At 41.4% G+C, this 13,562-nt stretch overlaps 1 protein-coding gene across 1 annotated transcript in view; it reads left to right on the forward strand.

Moving 5' to 3' along the window:
• The window catches only part of ADAMTSL3 (ADAMTS like 3), an 810,189-nt gene extending 800,843 nt beyond the window's left edge, over positions 1–9,346 (forward strand). Inside the window, exons 30-31 of the mRNA XM_069766101.1 lie at positions 4,447–4,661; positions 5,062–9,346. Of these exons, the coding sequence (XP_069622202.1) occupies positions 4,447–4,661; positions 5,062–5,171 (325 nt within the window). The 3' untranslated portion in view covers positions 5,172–9,346. The remainder of the gene's footprint in view (positions 1–4,446; positions 4,662–5,061) is intronic.
• Positions 9,347–13,562: the final 4,216 nt, after the last annotated feature.

Below are 13,562 nucleotides of genomic sequence, written 5' to 3' on the forward strand. Positions count from 1 at the left end.
ATTGCACAATTCCACCAGCTTTCGAGGTAGATCTGGCTCCTTAACTCTTGGGCCCCTGTGTGGCTGCACCGATTGCAGCAACTGTATGTCCTCCCCTGATTCCTATGACTATTAGACTCTTGCTTCACTTTATTCATATCCCTATGCTGTGAGATAGCTAAGCTTATTATTCCTGCTTTGCAAATCACTATGCTAATTGTTCAAATATTGTCCTATCTTATGAATTCACTGTGTGTTTAATATCCAGGTACTGTGACATCACTCTGTGCAATAACCCCTTCAAATGACTACACAGTGATAATTATCCATGCACTGTGACATCACTGTGTGCAATAACCCCTTCACATGATTACACAGTGATAATTTTCCATGCACTGTGACATCACTGTGTACAATAACCCCTTCAGATGATTACACAGTGATAATTATCCATGTACTGTGACATCACTGTGTACAATATTCCCTTCACATGATTACACAGTGATAATTATCCATGTACTGTGATATCACTGTGTGCAATAACCCTTGTCTATGACTACATAGTGATAGTTATCCACGTACTGTGACATCACTGTGTGCAATAACCCCTTCACATGATTACATAGTGATAATTATCCATTCACTGTGACATCACTGTGTGCAATAACCCCTTCACATGATTACACACTGATAATTATCCATGTACTGTGACATCACTGTGTGCAATAATCCCTTCACATGATTATACAGTGATAATTATCCATGCACTGTGACATCACGGTGTACAATAACCCCTTCACATGATTACACAGTGATAATTATCCATGTACTGTGACATCACTGTGTACAATAACCCCTTCACATGATTACACAGTGATAATTATCCAGGTACTGTGATATCACTGTGTACAATAACCCCTTCACATGATTACACAATGATAATTATCCATGTACTGTGACATCACTGTGTGCAATAATCCCTTCACATGATTACACAGTGATAATTATCCATGCACTGTGACATCACTGTGTGCAATAACCCCTTCACATGATTACACTGTGATAATTATCCATGTACTGTGACATCACTGTGTGCAATAATCCCTTCACATGGTTACACAGTGAAAATTATCCATGTACTGTGACATCACTGTGTGCAATTACCCCTTCACATGATTACACAGTGATAATTATCCATGCACTGTGACATCACTGTGTGCAATAACCCCTTCACATGATTACACAGTGATAATTATCCATGTACTGTGACATCACTGTGTACAATAATCCCTTCACATGATTATACAGTGATAATTATCCATGCACTGTGACATCACTGTGTGCAATAACCCCTTCACATGATTACACAGTGATAATTATCCATGTACTGTGACATCACTGTGTGCAATAATCCCTTCACATGATTACACAGTGATAATTATCCATGCACTGTGACATCACTGTGTGCAATAACCCCTTCACATGATTACAAAGTGATAATTATTCATGTACTGTGACATCACTCTGTACAATAATCCCTTCACATGATTACACAGTGATAATTATCTATGTACTGTGACATCACTGTGTACAATAACCCCTTCATATGACTACATAGAGATAATTATCCAGGTACTGTGACATCACTGTGTGCAATAACCCCTTCACATGATTACGCAGTGATAATTATCCATGCACTGTGACATCACTGTGTGCAATAACCCCTTCACATGATTACACAGTGATAATTATCCATGCACTGTGACATCACTGTGTGCAATAACCCCTTCACATGATTACACAGTGATAATTATCCATGTACTGTGACATCACTATGTGCAATAACCCCTTCATATGACTACACAGTGATAATTATCCATGTACTGTGACATCACTGTTTTACAATAACCCCTTCACATGACTACATAGTGATAATTATCCATGTACTGTGACATCACTGTGTACAATAACCCCTTCACATGATTACATAGTGATAACTATCCATGTACTGTGACATCACTGTGTGCAATAACCCTTGTCTATGACTACATAGTGATAATTATCCATGCACAATCATCTGTCAGCGACTTATCTATGTTCATAAAAGGATTGGGTGGGTGGAATTTAATTGCCCAGTCTATTTGTCAGGAGGCCTCCATACTAATTAGATGGCTAGGCGATCCAGTCACAATCAGTGGGTTCAGAGGACTTTGATTTATTCCTGTACACTGACATCACAGTGTGCTTTTTTAGAGCGTTATGGTATGAGGTGCTGGTATTTGAGGTGGGCCACTTAAGGTACCGTTACACTAAACGACTTACCAACGATCACGACCAGCGATACGACCTGGCCGTGATCGTTGGTAAGTCGTTGTGTGGTCGATGGGGAGCTGTCACACAGACAGCTATCTCCAGCGACCAACGATCAGGGGAACGACTTCGGCATCGTTGAAACTGTCTTCAACGATACCGAAGTCCCCGGGTAACCAGGGTAAACATCGGGTTACTAAGAGCAGGGCCGCGCTTAGTGACCCGATATTTACCCTGGTTAACATTGTAAAGTAAAAAAAAAAAACACTACATACTCACATTCCAATGTCTGTCACGTCCCCCGCCATCAGCTTCCCGCACTGACAGTGTCAGCGCCGGCCGTAAAGGAGAGCACAGCGGTGACGTCACCTTAACCCCTTCATGACGGGGGGATTTTTCGTTTTTCCGTGTTCGTTTTTCGCTCCCCTCCTTCCCAGAGCCATAACTTTTTTATTTTTCCGTCAATTTGGCCATGTGAGGGCTTATTTTTTGCGGGACGAGTTGTACTTTTGAACGACATCATTGGTTTTAGCATGTCGTGTACTAGAAAACGGGAAAAAAATTCCAAGTGCGGTGAAATTGCAAAAAAAGTGCAATCCCACATTGGTTTTTTGTTTGGCTTTTTTGCTAGGTTCACTAAATGCTAAAAATGACCTGCCATTATGATTCTCCAGGTCAGTACGAGTTCATAGACACCTAACATGACTAGGTTATTTTTTATCTAAGTGGTGAAAAAAAATTCCAAACTTTGCTAAAAAAAAAAAAAAAAAATTGCGCTATTTTCCGATACTCGTAGCGTCTCCATTTTTCATGATCTGGGGTCGGTTGAGGGCTTATTTTTTGCGTGCCGAGATGACGTTTTTAATGATAGCATTTCGGTGCAGATACGTTCTTTTGATCGCCCGTTATTGCATTTTAATGCAATGTCGCGGCGACCAAAAAACGTAATTCTGGCGTTTCGAATTTTTTTCCTGCTACGCTGTTTAGCGATCAGGTTAATACTTTTTTTTAATTGATAGATCGGGCGATTCTGAGCGCGGCGATACCAAATATGCGTAGATTTGATATTTTTTTTATTGATTTATTTTGATTGGGGCGAAAGGGGGGTGATTTAAACTTTTATGTTTTTTTTATTTTTTTCACATTTTTTTAAAAATTTTTTTTTAACTTATGCCATGCTTCAATAGCCTCCATGGGAGGCTAGAAGCAGGCACAACTCGATTGGCTCTGCTACATAGCAGCGATCTGCTGATCGCTGCTATGTAGCAGAAATGGAGGTGTGCTGTGAGCGCCGACCACAGGGTGGCGCTCACAGCCACCGGTCATCAGTAACCATAGAGGTCTCTAGGACCTCTTTGGTTACCATCCAGACGCATCGCCGACCCCTGATCATGTGACGGGGTCGGCGATGACGTCATTTCCGGCCGCCCTGCCGGAAGCGGTAGTTAAATGCCGCTGTCTGCGTTTGACAGCGGCATTTAACTAGTTAATAGGTGCGGGCTGATCGCGATTCTGCCCGCGCCTATTACGGGCACATGTCAGCTGTTCAAAACAGCTGACATGTCCCGGCTTTGATGCGGGCTCACCGCGGAGCCCTGCATCAAAGCAGGGGAGCCGGCATCGGACGGTATAGTACGTCCGATGCCGGTAAGGGGTTAAAGGTACCTTCACACATAACGATTTAGTTAACGATATCGTTGCAACGTCGATGCCCAAGTCTTTCCCCTGATCGTTGGTCGCTGGAGAGAGCTGTCTGTGTGAGAGCTCCCCAGCGACCACACAACGACTTACCAACGATCACGGCCAGGTCGTATCGCTGGTCGTGATCGTTGGTAAGTCATTTAGTGTAACGGTACCTTTAGTCTTCTGCCACATGAGTGGATACTGGAAAGATAAATTGCCTGCAAGTTTGGGGGATATTCCAGCAAGAGTACCTCACTGATGCTGAGCTCGAGGTGATTTATTGTCTAAGCACAGATCAGTAACACAGATTGCAATCCGATTATCACTGTGGTGGTAAAATAGAACAACACTGCTCAAGAAGACGTAGACCTGCCATTAAACACTAATTTTGAGTTGTCTGCTGCATTAGGCTTTGGAATCTATGTGAGAATTTCATCTTGAGGGAATGACTTTGTGTTATGCTTTAATCCCCAGGCCAGCTTCCAGAAGGAACTGTTCTTCAGAGAGGTGCGATGTGTACTGGAGGACAGGCCCCTGGAGACCATGCACAGCCGCCTGTGGAAATGGCTTTCAGTCTCGGAAAGTAGACTGTGTACATAGGAAGAACGGCAAAGTCTTGGCTGATCAATACTGTGTGTGGAAACGGAGGCCCTCAACTTGGCAGCACTGCAATATTACATCCTGTGGAAGTATGCAAATATTTGGCTTTTACAATTACTGACAATTATGTTAAAAATAAAATCTCCTGAACAGATGTGTGTAATTGCCGATACAGGGCGCTGCTCGTAACAAGACCTTCATTCATTTCCAGCGTTTCGGTAACCTGGAGGCAGCCATTGTGTTGACTGAACAAATATTAACTGTCCGTTTATTAGGAAGTAAGGAGGCGGATAAAATATGAGGCACATTGTGGTTCACACCTCATTTGTATTATTGGATTGTAGCTACTTTCTTAGCAATGTAGATTTTACAAATGGCTGCCATTTCTTCCTGTAGGCTATGACTTGAGTAGTCTTTATCGTGATGCTATGTGCTACATATGTACTTTTATACCAGGTTTCTCTTTTAATAAGATCTTTTGTTTTACAGAGGGAGAATGCAAGGACACAACTCACTACTGTACATTTGTAAAACAGCTTAAGCTTTGCTTAGTAGATCTCTACAAACAAAGGTGTTGTGAATCCTGTAATGGAGCATAACTTCTCCAGAAAACCGTACTCTGCGGTAAACAGAAGCCATGGGAAGGATCCTCTGACATTTGTATAAAGGTTGTACATTTAGGTTTCATGCGTAGAGTTTAAGGACTATTCAATGGACCTCCTCGAACTGATAATAAACTCCTGGGTCATAAAAATGGACGGGGCTTCACAGCCAGTGTTAGATACTCTCTGATGTCTTCTGTGTCAGTGAAAGACCTTATGCTTAGTGTGTGTTGGGTTGGGTTTATCTTATCCGAGGATCCGCTTAGTCATGGGTTTATTAATATATGCAAGATGGGTATGGTTAAAAGAGTTATTTGACGCTACATCAAAGGTTTATTTGATGGAGAGAATTTGTTATAGCAGATCATATATAGAGGAATAAAGTGCCATCAGCTACAAAACCGGAATGTGAAGGCTTCGACCGTTCATGGCCGTAAACATGCAGAGATTAGAGGCTGATACTCACTGTGGCATTTACTAAGCACTGGTATTCTGGCAGGTAATCCATTGACCAGCCATGTGGTTCATCAACATTCAGCTTAGTAAGAGCGACCACATCCTGAAACATTTCTGTACAATACTCATAATGAAAAAGAAAATCATTGCCCATACGTATGAGTGATTATTCTCATGCTATAAGAGTCTAGAAAACATATTGTCCAGCTTTAATAAGATCATGTAATACTTTTGGGCAAGGTGTTCACTCATTAGTGGGTATACGGCCCTGCCTCTCATTCAACATCCTTTGCTACCTGTATAGCAGATCCAATATGTCACCATAAACAATGTATACTATTGTAACACTACAGATAACATACATACTGTAGTGTACCTATATGTGAGCGTGTTTGTGTGTATGTATGTAAATATAGCAGCAGCAGTATTAATTTTATAAGATGGTGTCATATACCAGAACGGTAGTCTGTATAGAACAGTGATAGTGTATTCAGCTCAATACATTGACTTACAACAAGCTTTCCCCAATGTTACATGGCGGAGGCCAGAACCAAGATGTCAGACTGTCTCCAGTCAGGAAATGAAATCCACCTCTTTCTGTAGATGATCACTCTACAACCTAAAACAGCTAAGCCAGGAGCCTGTAACAGTATGGCACCTCGATAGCTGAAATTTGCATAAATTCATAAGTTGCCTTAATGACAATAATGTCGTTTTCAGCCATATTTCATCCTTAGAGGTCAACTGCTAACAGAATAAAACTAGTCTGTATAAATAAGCCCATTCATTTTTGCTTTGTCATCTGGGATTTCCGGATATAAATACAAATTCATTCAACTTTTTCAATCCCAGGGCTAATGTGCAAGGAAAGATATGTACATTGTTGGCTGACTATACAACCTGCATATACATTTAGCAATTAATATTGTCAATTGAAATGTACATTCACTGCAAATGTAGGGTTAAAATTATTTCTTTAATAGTGAGATTTGACTAGATTTGACTAAAGTAGACCGAGGCAATCTACAAGTGGGTAGTCTGGTTATGAAAACCCCATTATAAAAATCAATATTAGGACATTCTGAGTAAACATGAGTCTCCTTCCTCTATGGGTCTCCTTCCTCTATGGGTCTCCTTCCTCCACGAGTCTCCTTCCTCCACGAGTCTCCTTCCTCCACGAGTCTCCTTCCTCCACGAGTCTCCTTCCTCCATGAGTCTCCTTCCTCCACGAGACTCCTTCCACAACGAGTCTCCTTCCTCCACGAGTCTCCTTCCTTCACGAGTCTCCTTCCTCCACGAGTCTCCTTCCTCCACGAGTCTCCTTCCACCACGAGTCTCCTTCCTCCACGAGTCTCCTTCCTTCACGAGTCTCCTTCCTCCACGAGTCTCCTTCCTCCTTGAGTTTCCTTCCTCCAGGGTCTTCACCTATTAGTCAGTATGAAGAATGGTTACAAAGAATGTTTCATGCATTTTAAGGACCAAACACATCTGCTCGTTAGACAGATATCCCTTAGGAGTGAAATGTTTCAATACTCCCCTGGTGGCCCCAGAGGAGGGTTGAACATTCTCTGCTGATTTTCTCCCATTTACTGTATATTTTAGCAGTTTCCTTTTGATCAGTTTAGAGTTATTGGGATCCATTCTCAGATGTCTAATATCCATATGTGACTATTAGTGTCTAAGGATTCTTGTGAGGGCTTTCCTGTGCGGGGAGCGGCAAGTGCGTGACTGTAACTATGCGATTTACATACATGGTCATGTGCCGGCTAGATTGGCAGTGCCAATGCAAGTGTATTGAGCAAGGCCAGACACAGTGTAGTCGGAGTGTGGCCAGGAGTATGCATATCGCATATTTATAGTCACATGACCATCATGAGCGCACAATGAGCACAATGTGAGCATTCACAAGTCTGCAGACACATACAGTAACTGCAGACTTGTAGCCTAAGATCAGACAACTACTTTAATCCAACCCCGTCACTTTCCTAAATAAATAAATGATATACATGTTATTTTAGGGTCGCCCAAATCTAAGACACAAATTCTTAGAATTACATCTTGTCAGTGTTTTAATGCAGTCTTGAAAATCTTATGAAACCTCTATCATTTCTGAACTATAAGTTCTAGCATTGTCTTTTCACTGACATGTTTATTTTTTGCCTGATTAGTTGTATATTATACTTAAAGGGGATATCCAGTCACAACATATTGATGACCTATCCTTGATATAGATCATCAGTATAAGATCGGTATGGGTCTGACACCCAGCATTATCACTGATCAGCTGTTACAAGCTCCGACGGTGGCTTGATGGAGCATCTTTCAATGGAGCTAGAAAGTTCAGCAACATTCAATGTGTAGTGGCCACTGCTGGGTACTGCAGAACGGCTCCTGCGCTTTGCAGCTCTGTTCAAAGTGTTTACATCCAACCACTGTGGAAGTGTTGCATCCTTGATAGTTGATATAGATAGTAAAGGAGGCTGGACAACTTCTTTAAAGTCCTTTCTTGCCGCCTGTTTCTATTTTGCAATATGTTAGATTTAATGGCCATTTAATCCTATCTGTTTACTGCAGGTTTTTACTGTTGCCGCATTTAAATGAAAGACGTTGTCCAGCAAATAGCTGTACTCCAAAAGGCAGAAAATATAAGAAAAAACAATAAGATAACTAATGCTCCTTTAAGCTGCCATTCATGTCCCTTCCAGTCTCTCTTTTCTTCTGGGCTGATTATATGCTAAGTACTTGACTGCTGCCAATCACTTCTAAGACCATCGATTGACTGCAGTGGTCACATACCTTGATGCCACATGGTGAACTGTTCAAAAATAAACACAGGTGGGGACGAGAGCAGTGGAACTGGTTCAACAGTGGTGACTTAAATATGCCAGTATCGGTTATTATATTACTTTTTTACACATTCCCTCCCTTTTGATAAAGAAATATTCTGATATTCTAAGAATTCTAATATTGCTTTAACCTGTCAGGCCATGATATCATTATGAGGGTATCTGCAATGGGAGGTGACATATTGAAATGCTTTTCAAACACCATATTTCTTGGAGAGACCCAGTCATGTACTCCAGCCCTGTATCAAAGTTACGACTGTTTTACCATCCCCCCAGAGCAGTCACTCTGACCTTACCTGGTCTTTTCTGGACTCATCCCAAGTTACCGTAGACATTTTCCAAAACCTATATTTTTACTTGTCAATCAAACCACTTTCCGATGCAAACATTCTTCATTCTGGCCGGTATCACTGAATGTTAGACAGAACTACTGTATACAAGTATTCCAGTCCAGTCGTCTTGTTAATCAATAATGGGTCTTGATTGTTACTAGAGATTTATAAATTAAGAAATAAAGTTTGTAAAATACGTTTTGTACATATTTATGGTCTGATTTCAAGTGCAATATTTTGTTCTGTACAGTGTTTAATAAAGATTTTGGGACATATATTTTCTTATTACCAAATCATTTCTTATGTTTCCTCTTTGTATTTAACAATAAAGTATGACAACTTACAGCACTTCTTGTTGGCTGTGACAAATGTGTCTTTAGTGTATGCATGCAATGTGGAAGCACAGATGCTAGAGTTCTTATTATTAGAAGTTGACATTCCTAAAAAAAACTTGTTAATCTTATAAGATAAATGAAAAATGCTTTGTCTCATGAACAGATTACAGTATTTTGGCAATAAAATATACTTCTTATCCTGATGCTGAGGATTTTTTTTTTATTTCCAAAAGACTTTCCTGCTCCATCCACAGATACTGTGTTTGTTTGAGAAGCATTTTAAGTGATGATGATGATGATGATGATGATGATGATGATGATGATGATGATGATGAAAAAACAGCAATTAACACGGCAGTAATGCAAGAGTCCATCTAAAAATAACCCACAAGGTTATTAGTACTGTCAGGCTAAAAATATTGCTTGGAGATAATTGCAATAGTACAACTATTACTTTGAGTTTTATTCCGTTCATAAGAACATATGGTTAATGAATGTGGAATATGTCAAACAACTTAAAGGGAATGTCAGAAACTTTTACCTCCACATAGGGTTGAGCGACTTTTACTTTTTTAAGGTCGAGTCGGGTTTCGTGAAACCTGACTTTCTCAAAAGTCAAGTCGAGTGAAATCGGCCGATTATCGCGAAAAGTCGGGGTCGGGGATCGACCGAAACACGAAACCCAATGCAAGTCAATGGACTTGCAGGCTTGCAAAACCGACATACGGACATACAATGGATCCATGTGCTCAAAAAATCATAAAAACATATGTACTGTCTATATATATATATATATATATATATATATAGTCATTGAGACACACATATATATATATATATATATATATTTACTTCAGCGTGATATAGCAGAAAAGCCGGTAATTCAATTGCCAGCTTTTCATTTCTCCTTCCTAAACCCGACATGATATGAGACATGGTTTACATACAGTAAACCATCTCATATTCCCATTTTTTTTTTTGCATATTGTTAGTAGTGTGTATGTGCAAAATTTGGGCGCTGTAGCTATTAAATTTAAGGGTTAAATCGCGGAAAAAGTTAGCGTGGGCTCCCGCGCAATTTTCTCCGCCAGAGTGGTAAAGCCAGTGACTGAGGGTAAATATTAATAGCCTAGAGAGGGTCCACTGTTATTGGCCCCCCCTGGCTAAAAACATCTGCCCCCAGCCACCCCAGAAAAGGCACATCTGGAAGATGTGCCTATTCTGGCACTTGGCCACTCTCTTCCCACTCCCGTGTAGTGGTGGGATATGGGGTAATGAAGGGTTAATGTCACCTTGCTATTGTAAGGTGAAATTAAGCCAGATTAATAATGGAGAGGCGTCAATTATGGCACCTATCCATTATTAATCCAATAGTATGAAATGGTTAAAACACACACACAATATTGCAAAGTATTTTAATGAAATAAAGACACAGGTTGTTGTAATATTTTATTACACTCTCAATCCATCTGAAGACCCTCGACCTGTAACAAATTAAAAATAATAAACCAACAATATACATACCTTCCGTAGATCTGTAACATCCCACAATGTAAATCCATCTGAAGGGGTTAAAATATTTTACAGGCAGGAGCTCTGCTATAATGCAGCTGTGCTCCTGCCTGTAAAACCCCGGGGAATGAAGGTAATGTAGGTCAATGACCTGTAGTTACCTTCATTCGTGGTGATGCGCCCTCTGCTGGATGTCCTCATATGAACTCGAGCCTGGGAACTTTTCTGAATATTTTCCCACGCTCGAGGACATATGAGGGGGCAGATGTTTTTAGCCAGGGGGGCCAATAACCGTGGACCCTCTCTAGGCTATTAATATCTGCCCTCAGTCACTGGCTTTACCACTCTGGCAGAGAAAATTGCGCGGGAGCCCACGCCAATTTTTTCCGCGATTTAACCCTTAAATTTAATAGCTACAGCGCCCAAATTTTGCACATACACACTACTAACATTAGTAGTGTGTCATATGCAAAAAAAAATGGGAATATGAGATGATTTACTGTATGTAAACCATGTCTCATATCATGTCAGTTTAGGAAGGAGAAATGAAAAGCCGGCAATTGAATTACCGGCTTTTCTGCTATATCGTGCTGAAGTAAATATAAATATATATCCGATCCGTTTCGCTCAACCCTACCTCCACCATTACATCATTAATATGACTGGGTAATCCTCTAAAACAGGGGTCTCAAACTCGGCTGGGTATATGGGCCGCATATAGAAAATCATGAATTTGGAGGGCCGCATTCTTTGAAGGACAAAGTGACATTTTTAGTTATACCATTTTTTTTATACCCCTTTTGAACATTTTTGACGTTTTTTAAAAATTTTTTAGATCTTCGGTCGTTATGGATGTGGTGATAACAAATGTGCACTCATATTGTATTTATGTCTGTATTTATGTCCCCATATTGTAGATATGTCTCCATCCAGGTCCCCATATTATAGTCATGTCCCCATATCCAGGTCCTCATATTGTAGTTATGTCTCCATCCAGGTCCCCATATAGTAGATATGTCTCCATCAAGGTTTTCATATTGTAGTTATGCCCTCATATCCAGGTCCCCATATTGTAGTCATGTTTCCATCCAGGTCCTCATATTGTAGTTATGTCCCTAGGTTTTAGAAGAGGAAAATAGAAAAAAAAAGTAAAGCAAAAAATGTGGTCAATTCTGTACTAACATCAACCATCCTGGTATATATATATGTCCCCAATCCAGGTATGCATGGCCCCCTCATCCCTATCTTGGTATGCATGGCGCCCATTTCGATCCCTACCCTGCTATGCATGGCGCCCATCCCCATCCTGGTATGCATGGCCCCCTCATCCCTATCCTGGTATGCATTGTCCCCTCATCCCTATCCTGGTGTGCATGGCCCCCTCATCCCTATCCCGGTATGCATGACTCCTCATCCCTATCCTGGTGTGCATGGCCTCCTCATCCCTATCCCGGTGTCACGGGGCTACCGTGACAGAGAGGTTCCAGAGAACCGCAGCGCTCTGGGCCTCGTTCACACACAGTGAACAGAAGCTCTTCTCCTGTATTTTGACCTGGCTGCTTTGTGCCAGCAGTGCAGGAGTTAACCTTATTTGCTAAGTTGTTGTGAGCTGGGTCTCTCAGCTGAAGGTGATTTTGTAATCTCCTCCTCTATATAGACCCAGCCATGACTACAGCTAGTGTCAGTGATCAGTTCTGCTGCCTGGCTTGGAGGTTGAAGGAGAGTGATATTTGGAGCTTGGAGGTTTATTACAGAGATTGGCGTCTGCGGTTTTGGTTGCATGTTAAACCTGTTTTCCTTCCTAGTTTTCTCCTTCTCTTCCCTTCTATGTGTACCCTCAGTGGTTGTGTGAGCATTTGGTGAGTTTGAGACTTTTAGTTACCTTGTCTGTATACCCTGTTTATTGTTGTGTTTATACACTGGTGCAGTCCTCCTCCCTGGGGGGAGAGGGGGCCACATATAGGGCCTGCACAGGAGACAGGGATACTCTGGCGGCTCGGGCCTCCTAACCATCAAAGGTACCCTCGAGATAAGGGAAAGCCAGGGCCCCATTAAAGTGGTAGGGACAGGTGCGGGTCCCAATACGCTGTCCTGCCCTTTTAACGCCGCTTACGGCGTGACACCCAGTATGCATGACTCCTCATCCCTATCCTGGTGTGCATGGCCTCCTCATCCCTATCCTGGTGTGCATGGCCCTCTCATCCCTCTCCCGGTATGCATGGCCATCTCTTCCCTATCCTGGTATCCATAGCCCCCTTATCCCTATCCTGGTATTCATGAACGGCTCATTCCCATCCTGGTATGCATGGCCTCCTCATCCCCGTCCTGGTATGCATGGCCCCAATCAGAAAAACATGAAAAAAACATAAATCATTCTACTTACCTTCCCTGCCCCCTCACATCATCTTGTTCTGATTCCAGCAGCTGATAATAATAATAATAATCAAAATAATTTTTATTTATATAGCGCCAACATATTCCGCAGCACTTTACAATTAAGCGGGGACATGTACAGACAATAAATTCAATACAAGTTAAGACAATTTAAACAGTGACATTAGGAGTGAGGTCCCTGCTCGCAAGCTTACAATCTACAAAGAAATGGGGGGGGATACAATAGGTGAAAAGTGCTTGTTAGTTCAGGTCTGGCAATTATAATAAATAGGGATTTTCATATAAAACTGCATGATCCGGTCATTAGCCCATGTGTTTAAGTGCAATACTCAAGTATCAAGTGCAGTTATCGTGCGCATGGAGGTGTGGAGACAGATGAATAGTAGGGTGCAGATTCAGAATAATATTTAGAAGGAGGGAACAGGGCAAAGTTAGTTTACTGAGTAGTTGATGTGGTAGGCTTGTTTGAAGAGATGGGTTTTTAAAGCGCACTTGAATAGGTCGGGGCTAGGT

Source organism: Ranitomeya imitator, chromosome 4 (genome assembly GCF_032444005.1).
Source record: "Ranitomeya imitator isolate aRanImi1 chromosome 4, aRanImi1.pri, whole genome shotgun sequence".
NCBI classification, from domain to species: Eukaryota; Metazoa; Chordata; class Amphibia; order Anura; family Dendrobatidae; genus Ranitomeya; species Ranitomeya imitator.